We start from the raw sequence: 22,285 nt of genomic DNA, 5'->3' as shown, positions 1-22,285 counted from the left end.
CAGCATTTTTATTTCAGTGAGGTCTTGTTGAAGCAACAGTGATTTGAGCCCCAACATGGCTCCATAGTGCAGGGACAGATGAAGATGACGTACTGGTACGAAGCAGCAGCACACTCAACCACAGATGACATGATTTAGAGATCATCAACACAGCACTAACACAGCAGGCTTCCAGCACTGCCATAGCTGCAGCAGCACAGTTACACTGGGGAGGCACCACCACAAATCTAAAGAAAGCCAAAGACTGGTAACAGTTTGGTTCCCCTAATACTTTTTGTTCAAATATAAAAAAAAAAAAAAATGAAAAGGGAAAAATGCAAGCTCAGAGGATCATACATGAACTCAGAAAACATTAATTTCAACACTTTAATAAACTCACTTTATAGGAGTTGTGCTGTGCTTCCAGTTTCATCCAAAGATCTCCAAGTGCCTGAATTAATGATAAATGGTTATTGATACTAAAGAAAATGGCAACCAATATAAATCAGTTTTAAGGAAAAAAAGGGATCTTTTTCTTTTAAATGTTATTGTTTGTCATAAATCTTTGGGCTGACAAGATCCACGTATTGATATTATTTAAAAAAATATGTATCACGAAACATTTATCAGTTTAGCTAAGTTTAATTTGTTACATCAAACAGTAGAGCTAAATGAATGTACAGCTTACATCAAAATAAGCCACTAAAACAGTATCTCCAGGAGTTAAACCAGAGGTAAAGGAAAATTACTTATTTACAAGCATCCATAATTTATCAGTTGTGGTTAATTAGTACGCTAAGATTGCAGAAAATTTGGAATCTGGTAGTAATCAAAGGATGGTTGAGGTTTTTAGTCTACCATTCTCTTCTTATGAGCTCTCTTTGTTTCCAAAAGTTTTACGAACTACTGTATCCCAATTAAACTACCTACCCTACACCTTTCCGTCATACATCTGGGAGTTATCTTCCCATTTGCTTACAGTCCTCATTAATTTAGGAAAAACTGCCTAGCTAAAAAGAGAACAATTTCAAAGTTGAAGTAGAAGCTGCCAATTCAGGAGTGATCATCAGGATTAGGAGAAGTGATACTCCGGATGGTAAGAGAAAAAACAGAGAAGACGACTTACACTCTTTGTGATTGCAATGGTATGAATATGACAGCTGATGAGGCAAATGTCTTTTCTTTGGAAAAAAAATTAATTGAGCTCAGTGTGGCTCTGTCTGCAGGGTAGGACAAGGATGACTTCCCAGGTGCTGGGTCCTGTCAGATACCCTGAGTGTGCACCGGGATTTCCCCCAGCTCCCTTCCTTCTCTCCTCACAGCTGGTTTCTGTGGGAAGGAACCCACGCACATTTCACAACAGAAAAAGCCCATTATTTTTACCACCCACAACACAATTTTTTTTGTACTAGAAAGAACTATCTTGTACTAAAGTGACCAGAAGAAGTTCTTAAAAATTCAGTGATAACAACCTGCAGCCAGCTCCGTGCAGCTGAGGGCTACCAGAGGAGCTTCTTATGGCACAACTCACGCACAAACTCAGGGCAGATTTTGTTAAATAAGTACTGTCTTACTTTCCAGATGCCCCAAACAAAAAATACGATAATGTCACAAAATCTATGTGACTCAAAAGCCACTTTGCCACTTTTAGCAACTACGTGATTAGTTTTGTCATCACGATTACAGAAAATTCACATCCTATGTGGTCCACAGCTGTAAGACGGAAGTCCTTGACTCTGTTCTGCATCTTATTGCTTACAAATGAAAAAAGGCTCTAAAGGCTTCAGCCTTCTCAACCACTGAAACACAGTGCGTTTGCTTTGTATAAGTCAATAGAATTACACCTCCCCATCTTTTTTATGAAAGAAGAATAAGCTTCAGATTGCTTTTAAAAGGTTAGTATCCCAGTGGAAAACACCGGATTGGAGTCATCAGCAGATGTGGTTAAGCACAAGCGTGCGGGTTTATGGAAGGAAAAGTAAGGGTTTAGCAAAGGGCAGTGAGTGTGCCAACCCTGGCTAGCCACATGCAGCTGCTAGCGTTACAGACCCAGACAGAAGCCTGAGAGACAAGTCACTGCTTCACGGTGTTAGGAACACGAAAAAATGTTTGCCTTATGATCAGGGCCATGTGGCCATTACGCTTTCATGCAATCCATACGATTCAAATATGTGTAATACTGCATATGAAAGGAAACCCAGAATCAGCCCCAGTCTTTTACGTTGTCAACCAGCATGCGTATTCAGATGGAAGTGAAAGTTCTATTTTTAAATAACCTCAGTTACCAGTAAGAAGTGGTCTGATACTCCATGAACTTTTAGGCAATTAAAATTGCGTTCCAGATACTGAATTGTAAACTCTTCAAGAATCAATGAATAAAGGCATTTTCACCGTATCGAAACCAAGCTTTGCAATTCTGTTCAAAGTATAAAATTAGTACCACATTTCCTGCCCCCCCCCCAGGAATCAGTAGTGCTAAGGCAAGGAAATACCCCTGTGTATTTTGTATCATACCATCAAACAAGAAATTCACATTTCCTTCAGCAAGAAAGGGCTGATCTGTCAAAAAACTTGAGCTTCTGCTCAACTTAGAAGCTCAAGTCCCACTGAAATCAGAAGGTATTCAAAGGCTTAAAAGAAAGCCTTTGCTTCAGCAATTCACTGAATCACAACGTGAGGGAACTCTTTTGAAGCCTAGCTAAACTTGTCAGTACTACCCTTTACATGCCGAGGTAAGTCACCATATAAAGATGGTGAGATGGTGAAGTCAAGGTCCAGCAGAAGCAAACAATTCACGTACAGCCAGGCTGCGCATCTTTAGCATCAAGACTTACACTCCTTCCCTTTTGGCCTGGTCTGCCCTACTCGTCAGTAAATGCTGTGTGAGCAAACACGCCTCGAACAGACGCACTAAGCTGGTTCCTCAATCAGAAACAGCTACCACGGCGATGGCCCCTGCCCCCCGAGTACTACTGCTACTGCCGGAGGGCTTCTGCAGGCATAGCTATGGTAGTGAGAAGAGGGACATATCACAATCCCATCCAATGCAGCCAGGTCAGCAATACTTTGTTGGTGTTTAAAATGTCCCTCTGCTACAAAATCCAAAGCCATTTCTTGGTAGAAGCAGGACCACAAGCCAGAGCTCTTTTCCCTTTTCAAAAGCCCAAATCATATGGATTTGCTGTGATTTTGAACAGTTTTTCTTATGCAAAAGTATTTCAGTTGTTACTGATGTGTTATGAATCACAAAAACGCTAAATCTACAGGCACGACTTACAGAAGGGATTATTTCATTTGGCTATATGATAAAGCTGCAGCCACTGCAGAAGCTCCATGGTGTGAGCAAAGGTAAAATCCTGGGCTTGCTGAAATGAATGGAAAACCTCAACTGTCTAAAGGCCAAAAAGTCATGTTGAACGCTGCAATAATACAAAGTCTGATAAGGGTCCGTTATCGTTTGTTAACTGCTTTAACATGAGACTTGGAGAATTAGAGGCCTAAAGGTTAGAAAACTCCAGCTGTAGTAGATATTTTATTGGGAGGAGGATAAGCACAGTTAACAACAAAAGGGACTTGAGATAAAGAAAGAAAATGCTAGACTCAATGACAGAGAAACTGCCAGAAAAATCAAGGAAGACTTAAATGCACTAATTTTTTACTCTGTCTAAAACTGTTGAAAATCAGTTTGATCAGCCAGTCAAGAAGATTACACTGGTGTCAGGGCAATGACAGAATTATATAAATGAATAGAATAGTGACGGCTCTAATCCGTTCCCTGGGTGAAGGAAGGAGTCCTGCAGAAGGCAGGTGCTGCAGGAAAGACAAGAAGCTTTCAAGCTACTCTTGACCAAGTCAAAGATAAGAAGGGACTACAACGCAGCTCAAGGGGAAAGTTTCAAGCTAGGAAAAAAAAATCCCAATAAATCTTGATTTAACATAAACCTAGTGATATTAATAAACACCAATAATTACAAATTCAATGGCTCAGTAAACTCCATTAGGATTCAACGTAAATCTTCTTCAAAAGCCAGAGCACAGGTCTACCTGGGACTGATGGAGGCTGCCCAGGTACGTTCGACTAACAGCTGCCATCTCATTCTTGGGGCTTGAAATTAATTCAATCATATTTTCTTAGGAAGTTCATAAAACCTAATACTACCCTCACACTGAAAATAATGATATGATCCTGGGGAAAGGTGAGTGCGTAGGTTGATGATCAGTATACTGAGCAAGACTGGGGGAAGAGGATGGATACAAGAAGATGAGGGAGCTACCATGAGCCTTTGGAAAGGACAGAGTGTGGGAGTCCCTGCCCCTTAGGTCTGCGGAAGCAGCAGGCTCCCGGCACGAGCTGAGCTGTAAGGATGTGATGACACGAGGATGAAGGGGGATCGGGAGAGAACAGCCGCAACCACAGGACACGGCGGGAGGCAGGATGAAATTTCTCTTCCTGCTGCATGTTGACCATCCTGATTTGATCTTTCATCCTCCCTATAGCTGACTAGAGATGCACTCCATCACAGCCTGCTTTCGGGTTTCACCCCATCAACTGAGAGATAAATCCCACACAAGGAGAACAGAGGGGAAATAAAGGGCAATTAGAGGCGCTGGACGTTAAGGAGTCACTCACATCTGCTGACAGCTATGTTGAGGATCCGGGCGGAATTGCCAAGTGACTTACCAACAAAAGCGCTTAATTTTTTTATTGTCATTTTGTCTACGGAAAATCCCCTTACAGGTTCCAGTGTGATAAAAGCAATTAGCAAAACCCACTCAAATGAAACAAAGAAGGGTCTCATTAGCCCAGCTTACCCCCTGAGCAGAGCAATGGGAATTCATGAGGACAGTTCCTATACAGCACAGTGAATTTTGTGAACAGCTAAAAAGCAAATTGAGAAATCAGAGGGGAAAAAAAAAAGCACTCTAATACCTAGTGGAAAAAAGGAATGATACAAAATAGAAAGCCTGCTGAAAGAGAAAAAAGTGATAAATACAGACTTTATCCTTTACTGACGTAAATCTAGCATTACCCACCAGCCAAACTCTGCAGTCAAGTTATAATGATTATCAGCAGAATTGCAATAGGGCCCAAGGACCTTATTTATACTACAGAATCCAACTGTGCTGGTTGCTTTTCATATACAGAGCAGTTTTGAGAAATTCAGCATGCAAAGTCATGTTTATTGAGGCTGCTTGGACCAGCCCAACCTTGAAAAATGAAAGAGATGTCCACATTCCATACTGATTTACAGTAAAATTCATACTTCGGCAGACAATTAACTGATCTGACCCTTCCACAGTCTTGAGAAATTAACTGGGTGCCATGAGCAGGAAAGACTTTCTAGTACCTTGCTGCCTTTAAGGAGATGATTTGGTATTTGCCACAAAAAGTCAAAAGAAGCATCTGACACAGCAGGGCTGAATCTGTAGCTATATCTGATCAGAGTGCCTGGGACTAAATAGGATACCGCAGGTACAAATGGTCATGGGTGGTAGCAGCAGGAATTTTGTCTTCCAGAGCCTTGGGTCCTGCCCACTGAGAAAAGCTATGGGGGACGGCGATGTCCTGCATGCGTGGGAATCCCAGGGCAGCCTTCACTTTGGAAGTCACCGTCATCACAGCACACACGGGGATTTCCACCCTCCTGCCATCTCCAATGTTGCAGTCCTTCACTGAAAACTGAGCCCAGTGTGAAGTCTTTAATTCAAGAACTACTGAGGGACCAACACTGAATCTCTAGAGGACATTCCTAACACTGCCAATTACCTACAAAGTTACAACTATAAGCATACTGGGTTCGTGACGGGGGGTTTTTTTCACGTGGTCTGATAACAGAAACCATCTGACGTTCCAAATCAGCACATTATATTTTTGCTGAAAACAGTTACAAGAAAAATCTTCTTGGGCTTTCATTTTGATGAAATTAACTTTATCACGACAGTTTAAGTTGCTTCATCGTTCACATTTCTATTGTATACAGTGCATTTATGTCTCTGGAACTGCTGAAACACAATTTGGAGGCATGAGATCACACATATTCCTGGCTATTAAACGATAGTCTCAGAGGTATCATTAATAACAAGATACACTGAAATAGTGTTCAAAACAAAACAAACAAGATTTGTAATGTCAAAAAAAAAAAAAAAAAGAAGAAGCATTGGTTCATCTGGTCCTGTCTGAATTGTCTCTGGTTTTTATAGCCTTGGTTAAAAAAATCTGGCTGCTCTTCTCCTTTCTCCCAAAACAAGCAAGCAAGCAAGCATGCAATGCAGAGGCTGTGGAGCAGTGGCAGGCAGTACACATACACTGGTCCACCCAAATGTTCTTGGGGTGAGGAGAAACAGCAAGTTGCTTCAGTCCATACTAACTTGCCATTGAAACACAATTAAAGACGTGTCAGACCAGCTTGCCAGCACCTTTGAGCAAGTTTTTATTTGCAACAGCAGTATTCAATACTCTGAACAAGAGATGGCCTTGTTAGTTTTGGATGTCATCTTAGGCTATCTTGCATCACTTTTAATTAAATTTTTTCAATGTTTAAAAGGACATACGCATCCACTAATGAGACTGATTTCACCCTCCTTTCTTAAAGTGAAGACAGAATGGTAAGAGTAACCTACGGGATAAGCACTGACTACTCATCACTCAAAGGAAAAAATAAACCAAAGGCAGGACATCTTTCCATGCACCATTTCAAGCAGGATTGTGTTCAACCACAATTTAAGGTAGTTGATGCAGGAGACAATGCAATGGCCTAGTCTATGCAGAAGGTAAGACTGGACGGGTCACAACTGTACTTTATTTGACATCTGTTTGGGAGGGCAAGACATGAAGGTATGTCCTACTTCTGCAAAGGAGATCACAAAGCCAGGAAGCCTGAACGTTCTTTTGAGCCCAACAGATCTCAGCATTGTCTATTTTAGCTTCTTACCACTGCAGAGCCAATAGGAGTGGCATGCACAGTTTTATTTAAAGTCTTAATAACAATAGGGTTTTAAGGCTCTACATTTATTATATCTGATGTGGTTCTGTCTGAGGAAGTCCATAGGTTATGAAAAAAATCCCTTGACTCATAACGTGGTAATATAAGTAGGATCTAGAAACCACTACATAGGATGCAAGAAACTAAACAGTTTACAGGAAAAAAAAAATTCTGACTTATTCACGTATGCAAGATTTCTTTGAAGCTTAATTATAATTTTTGTATCGTAAAGCAGCAATGCCAGAAATTCAGCTGTCTGTTCAGCCACAAACCAGACATTGCACAAGCAGCTGTTTCCCAAGCCACTGAACACTGACATACATGGGGAACTTCTCCAGTCCTGCTGTGAACAATTCTGTGTCGCTCCTTAGCAGTGACAGATAATTTAACCTGGCTTTAAAGGATATTATGTGCAAGCCGCTAGGACACAAACTTGAAATTTCCTTCATTTGGTCCTCAGGAGGAGCCCAGGCTCTGAACCTGGCTTGTTGCGCTTGTTCCAGGGCCTGGAAGTGAATCTCCATCAGTCATGTATGCTCAGATAGCAACTGTTACTGAAAAGCCCAAGCATTTTTTATGTACTGTTGTGCACTGTAAGCTTAATTTCATCATCAGATAAGACACATCTAAGTCCTACTGCTGCTGAATCAGAATCTTTCAGGCATGTATTTGGGGTTAAAAAGAGCACCACGTACAAGCCTGCCCTCCCAGTACTTACATTTTTCCTCCCTGTTTTGCCTGAATATCAATTCTGCAGGTTCATCATGTTTTACAATTGGTTCTTGGATGACTCCTGAACTGAGAGACATTTTCACTTCTCGTACAGCTACACAGCTGCTCCTTTTTAAAAAGAAATCACACGCGAGCATTGCAGTGTGGGCTCTGGCAACATGCCTCACCCTCAGCTGTAGGGCTTGGAAATTTGCTATTTAAGCAAAACAGTTACCCTGCTGAAAAAGTTACCCTAGACATCTGAAAATCTTTTTAAAAAAATTGAAAAAAATCCCATCCAAAAAAATAACGGAAGTTTTAAAAAGGAATAAGGAAGAAACATATAGTCTACTGGAAACATTTTACAAATACTGGTACCTACTGAAACAAAAGCAAAGCTTCCAGGGAGGCTTCTTCTGTCTTAACGAAGTGTAAGTCTGAGATGAGTAAGTATCACAGATCAATTCCTGAACAACTGAAGGAAAAAATTATACCTTGTCATGAATCCACTGTTTGAGCTATTTTCAGAGAAGCTTCCTAAATGCAACTCCCAAAGCTTCTCATGCTGAAAAACCAGCTGGAGAGAATTAGTGCTGCTATGATCTATCACACACCAGAAGCTCTGAAGAGGAGCTATTGTAACCTAAAAACCATGCCAGCACCGAAGAGGAAAACATGGAGCAGTACTTCCCAGCTAGGGAAGCAGTGACCAAATGCTACGGCAGCATCAGGTGAGTGGACCAGCAGTGGAAGTCACTCAAATTCTCCTCAAAGAGACACGGGCAACTGTCCTTCCTTTGGTGAGCATCCTGCTTTTGTTAATCAGATTAAATGAGAGTATCTGAAAATACTCTGATTTTCCTTGGGGCCCTGTTAGAAAGTTGGAGACCATCTTTCTGAAGCCTTCAGAGACTACAGCATTACTCTGTGACAAAGGGGCAAATCCACCCTGCTGCTGGCATGCGCACAAAGAAAGAGTATAAAAAGACTGAAATACTGACTTCTCAGGGACTTCATTTTAATCACCAATTCTCCGTCATTCTGCCTACTGTGCTTTAACAGCAGTGGTTTCTCTTGTTAAGAAATATACGGGTTCCTTTTGGTCTTGGTTTTGGGTGGTTTTTTAAAAGTAATTACTGACAGAGCTAATAGTTGCAAAACTTCTGCATTCTCACACAGTGTTGAAATGAGACCTTTTTTTCTAAATACTACGTTACTTAAAAAAAGTAATGAAAATGCCACAATTTTCTATGATCATTTTTTCAATGTATCATTCAAAAATTTCACATTTGATCTTTTCATGCCAAGCAAGTGACATAAGAATTTGTAATGACCACTCGGGAAAATTCTGGGGTCGGGCCTCCTGAGAAGCAAGGAATTGGGGTGAGGAAAGACCAGGCCAGTAAGCGGTTTGCTGATTTTTCTGAGGTCCCACAAAAAATCAGATGGGCCACCACACTTAGCAGTGCTGCACTCTGCCTTAGCCATCAGTAGCAGATTGGCTCATACAAACAAGAACTCCATGGGTGCGGAGCGAGGCTGGCAGCAAGCACCACGAGTAGCTTGTGATAAACACGCATGGGCTCTCTGACAGGTCCCTGGGACGCCGTGGACCAGGAAGGAGATGCTTTTTCAATTTCCAGCTACGGACATGAGCCTGCAACGTGCAGGGTTGCAATCTGAGCTTTCACTGCAGTGTCACGGAGGGACAGCTGTGTGATGGGGAGGACACTCTAACATCCTATTTTTAGCTTCATTTTGCTCGTCCGTTTTTCCTTCACATGCCTCCACAGGGCTTCAGCAGGCCACCCTGTTAAGACACCATGCAATACCCTCCCAAATGAACAGGGACGCATCCATTGCATTCAACTAGAACCTCCTACAACAGGCCTACAGTGTAAGAGAGTATTATTTTTTTTTAAGAACATTAGAATATTGCTTAGGAAACTACAAGATTAAATCACAAGAAGCACAACCGTAGCATTTTTCTGCTGATTTGAATTACGAATAGAAAGTACGAGCAGTTAAGAGGAAACAAGATATGTTCTATATGAGAGCCAAGATTTTTTTTCCTGACATGTGCCAAACAAGGAGAAGAAACAGAAGAATCTGGCACCATTAAAAACAGTTTGTGGAGAAAGGAACTGAGTATCTACAGCCAAGCTCCATGTGGTTTGTAAAGAGGAAACTTTTGTTTTATGGGACTCTCAGTCAGCCAAAATTCTCCCAGACGGCGTGCAAATGGATATTAGCCTAAAAACCTACACGCATCTTGTAGAAGGATCAGTAAATGGTGGGGAAAGAAAAGGAACACTACTGAAGTTTTAAATCAGAATTCAAAATCTGCCTCATGGTTGAAAAAGTTAGTTTACCAGACAGCTATAATGTCATATATGGTAAGTATGTTGGAAAGGAAAGGCAGCAAGTTAAAGCACAAAACGAGAAGTCAGGAAAATGAGTTGCAGCCCTGGCTCCACTACCAAGTAGCTCTATAAAACTTGGATAAAAGAGAAGACTGCCAACTTAACTGTGAGATTTTCCTTAACTTCATATAGTGTATTAACATTGCACTTATGCTGTTTCTTTTAGCTTCTGTATTTTCCCCACTCCCTGGCATTACTATGCACTAAGTTAAATAAGTGACTAGATGGAGTACTGAGAACAGTTGCATTACTATACCAAAACAAGCTCCACCCAACTTCTTAATCAAAATACTTGACTACGAAAATCCCAAACGATTTTATACGGGACTGTAATTCTCATAACTGAGCAAGATACTGAAGTGGCTGACATGATCCAACAGCTTAGCTGAATATTGCAATAAAACGTGGCATTTCTGGCTTAAAACAGTAACTAGAACTTGTACTTCAGCATACAGGAGAAAGGGAATGGGCAGGCAACAGTTCCTCAGCATATGTTGAGTGGTTACACCACGGAAGAATTTTTTTCATCTTCTCTGGCAACTGAGTGCCCTGAGAAGCATTCGGCTGCCTTATCTGTAAATCAAGAGGAGACCACGTTGACCTCCAATTTACAGCGGGGGAACTGAGGGGGAGTCCGCAAGCAAGACTGCGAGCTCGGGAAGCGCCCAAGTCCCTGCATCCCTCTGAAGTCACCCCTCGCTGACAGAGTCGGAGGCCCAGGCAGCTCTCTGGGTCGGGACTCCAGCCTGCCCTGCGGTCACCTGACGATGTAGCTCTCCAGTTATACCTCTAACGATTAAAGCACATCAGGTGGCAAATTTCACCATCATGCTTAAAGGAGAAGTAGTTAATACCTCCTGTAAGAGGATACCAGGATTAAGATTTGCCCCTTTCTGTCTTCCTTCACACCAGCCTTTATATGTAACGTTTCAGCTAGGATTTGCCAACTAGTGTGCTTTCCTCCTCTAAATATAGCAGTAAGCATGAATCTCATTTTTGAAGCAGTCTGGATGTGCTTGGGTTTTCCTCATTCGTACCTTTAGGACTACCAACTTGGAGGAGGAGCAGAAACGTTAATCATTCAGTACTTTCTGTAAGCTATATGCATTTGTGTACTGTGCTCTAGATGGATGCTCCATGCTTCATGTTGCACTGGAATAATAAAAAGAGCTGAAAGCAATTCCCTTTAATTCTTGCCCTTTAATTTTATTTCCTCCACAGAACAATGAAGAGAAGAAAGCAAAACCAAGTACTTCAAGAAAAAAAAAATTAGACTTTTTTTTACAAAAACACTAGATGCAAAAAACACTGTAAAAGTAAAAACCATTGTATTTTAGTGAGAAACCTGAAGCCACTAAAAATATCTCTTCCACACACACACATACATTTACCAGGATGGCATCTACTGATGGTTTCTGGATGCTAATCAAGACCAGACCAGGTACAAACTAAAACTGAACAACCCCCGACAAAGTAGGTCAAGAAAACTGGGAGGGAAGGGAAACTGTTGCTAGGTGGCAGTGTACCTTAAGCAAAGAATACTGTAAATCATAGATTACTGGAGAAGTTCATTATCTGCTAAAAGAGGTGTCATCTTCAGTGTCATCTTCAAAGTCTTGGTAGGAAGCAGAACCCAAGATGTACATGATACCCAGGCTACATATCAGAAGGATGAGAAGCAGCACTGGAAAAAAAATAAGAAAAAGAAAAACCTGCTTTGAGAAATGCTCTTGTGAAAGACTCATGATGTAACGACTGTCCAGGTCTATCGGTGCCGTAAGAGAACCCACAAGCCACTGAACTGAGTCCTGTACATCTTGAGAAGGCTATCTTTTTGCTTACTTTGTTTTATTCAACCTTTGCTAAGCTCTTACCAGAAGAAGCAAGCAGAGAAATAAGTTTCCACCACATCTTGGCACAACAGTGAAAAGTTGACAGAAAACCCAAGTGTGGTGGTGAGAAAGAAAGGCTTTTTAAGGCTACTTAAGAAACAGAACTGTTACTTTTCTGCCTTGAACAGTTTCAGTCTTCAGTCCTAATCTTTTCAGAGCGGAGTTAAGAGTGGACAATGACACTTAACAAAAGGAGGTCACAAAAATGCGCGCACACCCTAGGACTCCAACCAAGGGGATGGAGAAAAAGGCCTGTGTAGAAAGCCAAGGTAAGAAGGTAAGAGGGAGATTTTTCTGGTATCCTTCTATCTGTCCTTCCTGATGTTCCCTCCAACAGAAAACTACCTTAACATATTGCCTAAATTAGCAGAAGTGGTAAAAAAGACAGGCTGATGACATCTTGTGAACTACAATTCGCTTGGTAAGAGAGCTGTTAGCAAGCTCACAGCTTGTCACAGGGAAGGATAAGATGTTCTTGAAGGCAAAGACGAAATCTATATTCTTTTCAACAATATCTATCTGGGTTCAAAAGAGCAATTTTTTGGAAAAGTATCTCAGATGAATGCAATTGTATAGACTGGAGGTATTTTAGAGGATAAAATAAAAGAGAAAAATAAAACACACTTTGCTCCAACAGGGCTTTAAATCCGTAACTCAGGCCATAACAAAATCCTTTCTGAGAAATTTATCAAGTAATTCTTCTTATGTTGTCTTTAATCTACAATTACACTGTTTAAGTTTTTTTATACCATGTTCTGACACATTAGAAACTGGTCAGAAATAATATATTAGAACATATGTGCCCCATCTAACCCAGCACGGGAATTCCTATACTGCTGTACAGTAAACCCCCACACAGGTTACACGTGCCATACATTGTATCATTCCTCGTAAGCAACCTTGACTGTGAAGCCCATTCATATTTAAAATACCAACCTTACTAAGCTATAGAGTTGCAGAGGGAATAATTTTTACAAACCCTTTCATCAGCGTAGCTCACGTAGGACATGTGTTAACTTTCCAAGCAGACATAAACCTCTCATGAGTATTTCCAGGTTGGGTCTGTATCTTCTTTATCTGAAAAAATTTGGGATGCAAACCTCAGGACAGCAGGATTCAATTTCAATGGATAAATACGGATGCAATGATCTTTGTTCCACTTCTCTCCACTGTCCCTTTCTCCAAAGCTGGTGGTTTTAATTTGTGGTCAGCATGAGTCTCTTCCTCTTCTGGGTAATTTGGAGCGTCTGCCCCACAAGGAGGGAGGCAGAGACCATCCCAGCCTTGTCCCCAAACCGCTGGTTACAAATTTGGGATCATTTTCAGTCATGGTCACGCAATAAACACTAGCAACCAAAAATAAGCATCGACGTGAGCAAGAAAAAGTGGAATAGTACCACAGCTACAGCAGTCACTAGGAGCCAACCCCTGCTGATCTCGAGGGCCCTGCCCTGACTTGGGCAGCTTTCTGCTGGAGCTGGCTTCACCTGCCCTCTCACCTCCTGCTCCTTCAGACTGCACAGCTAGCGGAAAAACAGGTTGAAAACAAACAAAAAAAGCCCCACAACACATAAAGTTGGTGCTGACTTAGACATTTTTATGAAGATGAAAGAGAATAATCTGTACAATCTCCAGGCTAGGAAGTCATCAGGTTTTGCCATAGCAGAAATACTTTTGTGCGGCAGCACAAAGGAAGGTCTCTCTGGAGAAAACACATTCCCCAGCAAACAGCCTAGATAGGCTTTTCTTCATCAACCAGTACGAGGGAGATCTTTCTGTAGCGTGCAGAAGGCACTGAGCCTCATTTGACACTGAAGTTTAACTCAAAATTTTCTGTGATTAAGGAAACTTTTGTTCTACTTCTGTTTCTACACCATCTGTGATACGAAACCTGGCAAAGACTCCAATTAGTTTCCTTTGTGTTATTACTGCCACCAGCACTTAAATCATAAACATTAATACAAAAGGAAATTCCTTTTCCTTTCTCTGCTGTCTCCAAAGAGTAGATGTAAATACTTTAATAAGAAAACCTGTACTGAACTCACCCTGAAACCTGGTAACACCCGATTACACCAACCCCACTTCAGAAGAAGGAAACGGCTGATTAAGTCAATACAACACTTCTGACAAAATCTTTTCTCGAGTTAGGAGCGCTCGGCCTGAGAGGAAACAAAGCAGAAGCACCTCACACCAAGAAAGGCAAAATTCTGTAACATCTGCTTAAGGAGCATCAGGGACAGATTTGGGGAGTTTTCTTCTCTGGGACATACGCTCCTGGGCACGTAACTCTCAGAGCCGCGTCAGCGGTTCTGCTTTCGCCTCAGTCGAGCAGGACAGAGGCATCCTCTGGCAAAACAAACTTACCGAACTCTGAAGAGCAAGATAATGCTTAATGGTGTATATTTACTTAAACTCTTTATTTATATATACACACATTTGACCACTGTTGCTATCCTAGATGGAACCCACACATAGTTGTGGTTAAGATGTTAAATTTGATTATTCTGGTAAAGTTTATCTTGGTACCTTAAACACAACAAACAATCCCCTTACACAGAGTTTGCACGCTGGTACCAGCATACCAACATTAGGGCAACATAGTCATTTCCATAAACACACCTGTATAGGAAAAGTAGTAACATTTTTTCTAGCATAGGCAACCTCTACAAAACCAGAATTTGTTTGCGTTTCTGTCCAAATCTTAACGATCCATGAACAAGAGTACAACCTTGACTTTGGCATTTATTCATGCAGTAATTTGCCAATGGTCCCTATGTCAACAGGTTGCCAAATGTTTTTTGTGGATTCCTGAGGGGGGTAGCCCCGCCTGCTGCTGGGTTTGTTAGATTCAAATAGAAGAAAGGGAAAGAAGAAATCTGACACATGGAGGACACATGGGGATGAACAAACAGATAAGGGTTAGATAAGCAAGGGGAGATCACAAACTTGCACCAAATCTGAGCAGCACGGACTAAGCCTTATTCCCAATTTTTAATCCACTGAATCCTTAGTACAGCTTTTCTTCCTGCAGATCAGAAATGGCTGCTGAAGGCAGCCTCAAGACCATGCACAACTTCTTTTCTTCCTTTATGCTAAAAAAATAATAATAAATAATTAATTGCACATTTTACTGGAGCAGGATAGCACTTCAACACCAGCACCTTATGCTGAGGGCTGTACTACGCAGAGGTTGATGCGGTTTTCCACTTTTTATTTCCAGTTGCTTGCACGCTAGTACTTTGTACGCTTCTTTGAGAAACAGTACAGGATTTAAATAAGAAGTTTATTAATCAAACAGCAGTTTAGTTTTTTGGGCAAGATAGTACGCCTTCTTGATGAGGCCTCCTGCGTAATATCATTCTCTTGTGGCACAAATGTCCAAACAATTTTGCTATAGATTCTGAAGAGCTGACTTAAAAACTCTACAGCCACAAGGGTCATGAAAATAATTTGAAATGGGTTCTTTGATCCTTTTTCCCTACCTGGAAAAAACCATCTGACTGAAAACTTTACAACCAAAATCTTTGCCTGTTTCCATTTTCAAAAAATCAGTCTTTTACAATTCTACTAGAATTTATACTAATGACAGTCACGATTTTATAATATGGCTGAGCCACTATAATAGCTTTTAGCCCTAAAATGACACCCAATTCCATTTGGCCCGACCATGTCCTCACTGCTCCCCTTTTGTTTTCTGTGCTGACTTCCTTTAGGCAGCTAAACTTGCAGGAAACCAAACCTATGAAAAAAAATAAATAGTTTTTTGCTAGTTTAACTCCCAGAACCAGCTCACTGAGGATCAGATAAGCAACAGGAGGAAGGAGGAGGAGTGACCAGTGGAGCAGCAACTATTCATTTGTAAGCTGAGCTGCAACACGAAGCTACATCCTAAGCTACTCTGTCAAGTAGTTTGTCTTATGGGATGACTCCACTCAAACACCGGGATGGATGTCAGCCACCTGAGGGATGGATTGGGCTCTCTAACTCAAATCACGTTAATAATGGTTCCAAAACAGACATTATGGAAATAATTCATCACTGTTTACAGTCAGTGACCTGATGCTTTCTGGGATCGAAACAAGAATTTTCACTGTTTTTCTCTGTTATTTGATTAATTCTATACATGGTCCCAAAGTTAGGGCTATTGGTCTAAAAACTGCCAGAATGACTTTCTGACTCTTTTTTAGAGGCTAGTACTGCAATTTCTTTTTTGCATTTGTATGTCTACACCTTCCAAAAATAACTTTTAATGATTAGGAAAAGTAACTGTTTACTATTTAAATTTACTATTTGCTACGTTTCATTATGCGATTTAGAAAAAATAAGCAAACAATGCAGCGAATACTGATGCCTCCCCTTCTTCAGCTCTCCTCCGCCAAGCCTTCACACGCATTTATTCATCAGCTGTGGAACAGACACTGCAGAGCATCGAGTATTGGCAACACAAGTGAAAAATGTTAGTATATGAAGAAACAGGTATTGGTCAGAAACAGAAAGAATAGTTCCAGACAGTGCTTCTTTCCCCTCAAAAAAACGCGTCTTCTACTTAGAGCATCCCAAAATACGTGCGTACCTTCTGTGAAGCTTTAGATCATATATTGGAAGAAACTAAAGGCAACACCGTGAGAGACACTAAAAAAAGTGACCAAAACGTCCACGACCCAAGTTCTAGGGGCTTTGCCATTACCACCGTCAGCTACTCCTCACAGAGGAAAGTGGCAGCGGAGGGCCGATGTTGCAGCCCAGCAGCAGCATTTGCCCACCTTGCCTCAGCAGGTAAGGTCAGTGCAAGCTGGGCTCCAGGGAAGGCTGTCAAGCCGCGAGCAGGTCTCTTGCTACATGCAACGCGCAAGTAATATTCACGTTTTCAGCAAACCTAAGGCTCACTTCTATTCACATGCCAAACTGCCAGGGGCCAGGCTATGTGCTTCGTGTACCCCTTGTTTCGGAGCACGGACTTCCACGCAGACACGAAAGGCGAGACCAGCCTCCCCGGGCGCTCCGAGAGCCCACGTGCGAGCGGCGGCCCGCACCCGCCGGCCAGGAGAGGAGCCGCCGCCGCCGCCGCCCGCAGCCCCGCACCTCCCCGGCTCCCCCTCGCCTCCAGCCGCCGCGCCGCAGCGGAGCGGCGCCGGAGCCCCGCCGAGCAGCGACCGCCCGGGGCCCCGCAACACCCGCGCTCGCCCCAGCCGCAGCGGGGGGCCGCCGGCCGCCATCCCCCTGGGTCCCGCCGCCCCCGGCCCGGCGGGGAAGGCGGTGGCGGCGGCGGGCGCTGATAGGGCTTCCCGGCGCGGAGGGGCGGGCGGAGGGAAGCGCGGCCCAATGCGCGGCTCGGCAGCGCGGCTCCCGCCTCGCAGCCCCGCTCCCCCAGCGCGGCCGTGAAGGAATGCGCGGCCGCCCCCCGCTCGGCCGCCCCCCGCTCCACCGCCCCCCGCTCCACCGCCCCGGCCGCCCCGGTACCTTTTCCTCCTGCAGAGCACGCACACGGCCCAGAGGAGGAGGGCGGCGGCGGCTGCCCCGCCGTAGGTGCCGAGCTGCAGCGCGTCGGGGCCCATGCCGGCAGAGCTCGCCTCGGCGGCCGCTGGTGCCTCGCCGCCGGCGGGGAGGAAAGTTTCGCCCGTCCTCCCGCTCCCTGCAGGAGAGGCGCCCGGCCGGCCAGCCCTCCCCGCCCACCCCGAGCCCAGGGGGCTGGGTTTGGCTGCTCGGAGCCGGACTTGGCGAGGGAGCCCGGTGCGACCCGGCCGGCTCCTCCCCGGGGAGCGCCCGGTGCGGGGAGGGTCGCGCCCGCCCGCCCCCGCGGCCTCCCGGCGGCGGAGAGGAAGCCGCGGCCTTTGGCGTGCGGGGAAAGGCACCGATCCCTCGGAAAGGTCCCAGGACGGAGACCGGGGCGGGGGGTCCCGGGGTCATCCCACCGCCCCCCGATCACCTTCAGCCCTCCCCGCACCCCGAGAGGGGCTCGATGCCCCCACACACCCGGCCTCGGGTGCCAGTGGCGTGTCCCCAGAGCGTACTGTGCTAGGCTTGGGCAAGTAGCGGCTCCAGCAGCCCTTTCACCTCCGCTTGGTTTTGGTACAAACATTCGATGTGTGTCCGTTGCTTAAAAAGCAAGACAACACCTCCCGGCTTCATAAAAGTTGACCGGAGGTAGGATAAACTAGACGTGAACAGTGAAGCTTGGCTCTTGATGCGGTGCTGTGTAAGAAGCCAGGTCCGGACTCTGAGGTAGCGCTCCCAGTCCCACCGTGCCAGCCCTTTCTGGCACGTTACAGAGAGGAACAAGAAAGGAGGAGGTGAGAAACCAAACACCAAGGCAATGGGGAGATCCCCAGCTTGAGGAAGCAGGATGGGGTGGAGTGGGGCAGAGGTCCCCAGAGTTTGGTACTGCGTGGCAGGGCAGGGGGCTAACAAAATACCAGGGCAGCAGCGGCACCTTACAGTTCTGCTCCCGTTCAGTGCAGCTACACTCAGAAACACTGCTGTGATGTAAGGTACTGTATAACGCAAATTCATGCTGAACAATGGAGTTAAGATGCTTCAGTTTCTGGAATCATGGTTTGGATGAATGCTGACAGACAGAAGTTCACGTACCTTACTCCTTCTTGGCTGCATGCAATATTGCTAATGATGTGTTTCTCAATATTTGGTGGTTTATACAATCCTTTCATCTTGGAAACAAGTTGTACAACACTCAGTTTTCTGAATTGCCCTGTTTTAAGTTTCCTTGGAATTGTGGTGACCCAGATGTATCTTAGCAGATAAAAAATCCACTTAGCTAAAAAACCTTCCTGACTTTAGCAGATCTCATCATTTTTCAAGGCCTGACTCACATCTGAAGATTTGAAGTTGGCAGTGCTGTGTCTTCTTCCTCAAACATTCCTGTTAATTTCAGTGACATAGTCAAAAATGCCATTGTATTAATCAGAGAAAATCTGATTAATGTGTCTCATATTAAAGTGTCTCAGAATCACTACTCCTTAAAACCATCAGCTGTCCTTCCTGACACCAAAAAATCAGACACCCTTATTGTGCAATACAATACACAGAGGGAAACCATAAGAGAAACTAATGTTTTACTCATCGCTTTGTTGGGCCTTTTGCAGGGAACTGTATTTGAAATCCCCAGCTTGGGAATCCCAAGGGGTTTCTTAGCTATTAATGCTGTTAATTCTTGGAAAAGTAGTAATTTAGAACGAAAAGCATTGCACTGTAAGACATTACACAGTGTAAAATATTACTCATTTTATAAGTGACCTCTGCTGTGAAAATTTAGTGTTTCACTTCAGTATAATGAGAAATAAGTGTTCACATACAATTAAATAGCTATGGCAGCTAGAGTAATCCCTTATCCCAACTCGAAATATCAAAACCTGGAGAAGATCACTGTAGTTCTGGCAGAGGGCATGAAGAGGGTTACAACAACATCTTTTAATTTGCACACATATTTAAGTGGATTTAAGTATTTAAGTTACTGTCTCAGATCAATTGCTGATGAAAAAATGCACCACCACACACCAAAACCCACTACACCACGAGCAAGACTCTTATTTTAAAATACAGGGAGCACAACTTGAAAGGTCCCAAGTACCCTAAGAGTGCTGTGTACTCTTCTGTGTCAATCCTTTATAAAAGCCCAAGAGCATGGGTTAACTTCTCCTCAGCTAGTAAAGGAATCTCAAAGAGTTAGAAGCCCAAACCTGTTAAAGGTTGGTGTCTTCTTTATAGTATGAACTGCCTCAATGCAGATCCAGCTGGATGGTATTTGCACATAACATATGCAGTTAAAATTATAAGAGATGTACGTATTGGCATCTCAGCTAACTGGGGAAAGAAGGTGAGGCTGAACAGTCCCCTTTGACATAGCTGTAGCAGAAAAGAAATTTATTTCATTTTCGGGAGCTGCAAGCCTAGTCTTGTAGTGATATTGTCTCATGTTGAAAAATGACTCTTTTTAAGAATTGGAGGGATTTTCAGTTTCAAGCTCTCATGGGATCTTTATGGAAGTCTCGCTGCAGCATGGTCATAAGTGAGGAAAAAAATGCAAATGCCGTTACATTTGGAAAAGGATAACATTACTCTCCAGCTGCATACAACTGTGTCCAGTTGTTATCCTTACTGGTGGGGTGTAATTGCTGTTGTCCCATGACAGTAGAATTGGCTCCTTGGAAAATTTCTTCAAGTGCATTTCCTATACTTAGAAAGCTGCTAGTAACAGCTGCGGACTGGGGAGAGGTGAAGGCATTTGCAAATATATACTGGGATGGGGGGAAGGATGGAGAATTCATAAGATAAGCTTGGAGGGCTTTCTGTTAAAAGATGCCAATGATTTCAGAGAGGTTCTTAATACCATGGTAGTAAGCCTAGATAGATAGATAGATAGATAGATAGATAGATAGATAGATAGATGCTCAGTTACATTTCTCCTGTTTAAATTGTGAACATTCTGTACATATGCTACAGTTCAAAATGCATACTGTGTGTATGTTTCATACTGCCAATGTTGTAAGATGATATAGATCATATTTTTTTGTCTTATGAAAATGCAGAAGACTCAAAATAAACTTCGAACAGTATATACTGCAATCTGTACTGTATGTTACACATCGCAGTGTGATTTTGCTATATGCAGCACATGGACAAATGCCTGTTCTACTGGGTAGCTTTCGTGTGCACAAGGATTCAGACACCGAGGCTTAGACAAGAGCAGATTCTCCATCACTGAAACACCAGTGAGATATGTGTCATAAGCCATGGCAGGAACAAGGCTTATTTTTCCACTTGCCCAGTGCTACTCATTCTAAGGCTATTTTAAACAGCTTACAGCTTCGCTCTGCTGTAACCGTTGCAGTTGCAATACTGCAAGTCCATTCTTGCCTTCAGTTTAAATGCAGACAAAGTATTTCAACCAGAACAATCTATGTATTTTTGTGAACAATGCTAAGGAAAAATACCCGTGGTAACATTTTTAGTGATTTTGAGAAACGGCAGTGGCATCAGACTTTGAAACGGGGTCAACAAATTAACCTCTGTGTCAAAGATAATCTGTCCAAATTTATTTAGGTTATAAGCCCCACAAGAAGAGAGGTTTTGTATACTCTAGTGACCCGCTGGACCTTTGGAGCTTATTTCCGTGAAGATGCCACTGGAACTGGGTCTGCTTCCAGCTCTCAGCTCAGCAGCTGTTTTCTCTGAAAGTGAAGCTCTGAGCTAATAGAGATCAGGCTGAATTCAGGGCAAAGAAACTAAAAGCCTTTTTGTTCACTGCTCCCCATCTCCCTTCCTGCTGGAATACAGGCAAAGGGAAGTGCAGTGATTTAAGTGTAGGACAGAAAGGCTACAGACCTCTCAAATCTCGCTCACTAGATTTAAGACTAACACATTTGATTCTCACTTTGTGTTCTCTCTTTCGTGAATGGATCAATCTGTATTTAATGCCTTTGTAACGCAGCGCTGCAGCCTCTCTCCCGTGGCCTCCCGTGTCAATCACGGCCGATCGGCCTGAGCTCTGAACAAGACCCCATGCCGAGAGCAACGAGAAGTCCCACTCATCTGCCCCTGCACTTCAAATGTTGTACTCCCACTTCCCACGATCACGTGGACTGACGTGCCAAACACATACCTATTAGGTGCACCAACACATGGACTTGTATCCTGTCAGGGAAAAAAAGAAGCTGAGAGGTCTACAGGGGCAGGAGTGGTGCAGTTAGCTGGTAGAGATAGGCAAAGAGACTATGAATGGGAACCAGGGAGGGAAATAGAAAAGAGGATTAAGAACAGATGAGTGGAAACTGGGGATGAACAAGCAAGATGAAATCTGGGAACCAAAGGAAGGGAGGAGAAGAGGAGAATAACAATAGAAAAGATTTTGAGGAGGATTGTGAGAGAACTGACACCACCTCAGTACAGAGGTTAAGATGTGGAGTTGTGATACGACCCAAAGGTGAAATCCAAGAGAGATGGAACTGGAAATGAGTGGGAATGGCAGTATGGGAGAGGATAAGCCAAGAGGGGTCAAAAACACAGAGATGGTTTCTACAGTTTGCAGGCTGGGTCTCCGAGGGAAAAAAGAAAGGGATTCAGGTCAAAAATTGACGCTGGGTAAGCATAAAAGTAATGGGCAAGAGGATCAAGAGAAGGGACCAACAGAAGAGGCTACATCTTTCTGGATGCAAATTAACCTTATCTAAGATGGTACAACTGCAAAGAGCTTCAAAAGACATGGTCATGTTTCTCCATACTGCCATCTGTGCCACAAGTCATGCAATCCTGTCATTTCTCTTTTGTTTTATCTAACAAACAA

General features: G+C 43.4%; 1 protein-coding gene across 4 annotated transcripts in view; it reads right to left on the bottom strand.

The window, feature by feature from the left end:
- The window catches only part of LOC129203321 (cytochrome P450 7B1), a 126,056-nt gene extending 108,399 nt beyond the window's left edge, over positions 1–17,657 (bottom strand). Inside the window, exons 1-3 of one of the 4 annotated variants that reach the window (XM_054817644.1) lie at positions 17,449–17,571; positions 12,968–13,065; positions 11,623–11,780 (exon numbers count right to left, since the gene is read on the bottom strand). In XM_054817644.1, coding sequence (XP_054673619.1) covers positions 11,623–11,648 — 26 coding nt within the window. In that variant the 5' untranslated portion in view covers positions 11,649–11,780; positions 12,968–13,065; positions 17,449–17,571. Of the gene's footprint in view, positions 1–11,622; positions 11,781–12,967; positions 13,066–17,448 lie in introns of all 4 variants that reach the window. The other 3 variants (XM_054817645.1, XM_054817646.1, XM_054817643.1) reach the window with 3 other exon arrangements.
- Between the last annotated feature and the right edge of the window lie 4,628 nt (positions 17,658–22,285).

The sequence above is a fragment of the Grus americana genome, chromosome 2 (assembly GCF_028858705.1).
Source record: "Grus americana isolate bGruAme1 chromosome 2, bGruAme1.mat, whole genome shotgun sequence".
Taxonomy (NCBI): domain Eukaryota; kingdom Metazoa; phylum Chordata; class Aves; order Gruiformes; family Gruidae; genus Grus; species Grus americana.
This window is presented reverse-complemented; position numbering and strand designations above follow the sequence as displayed.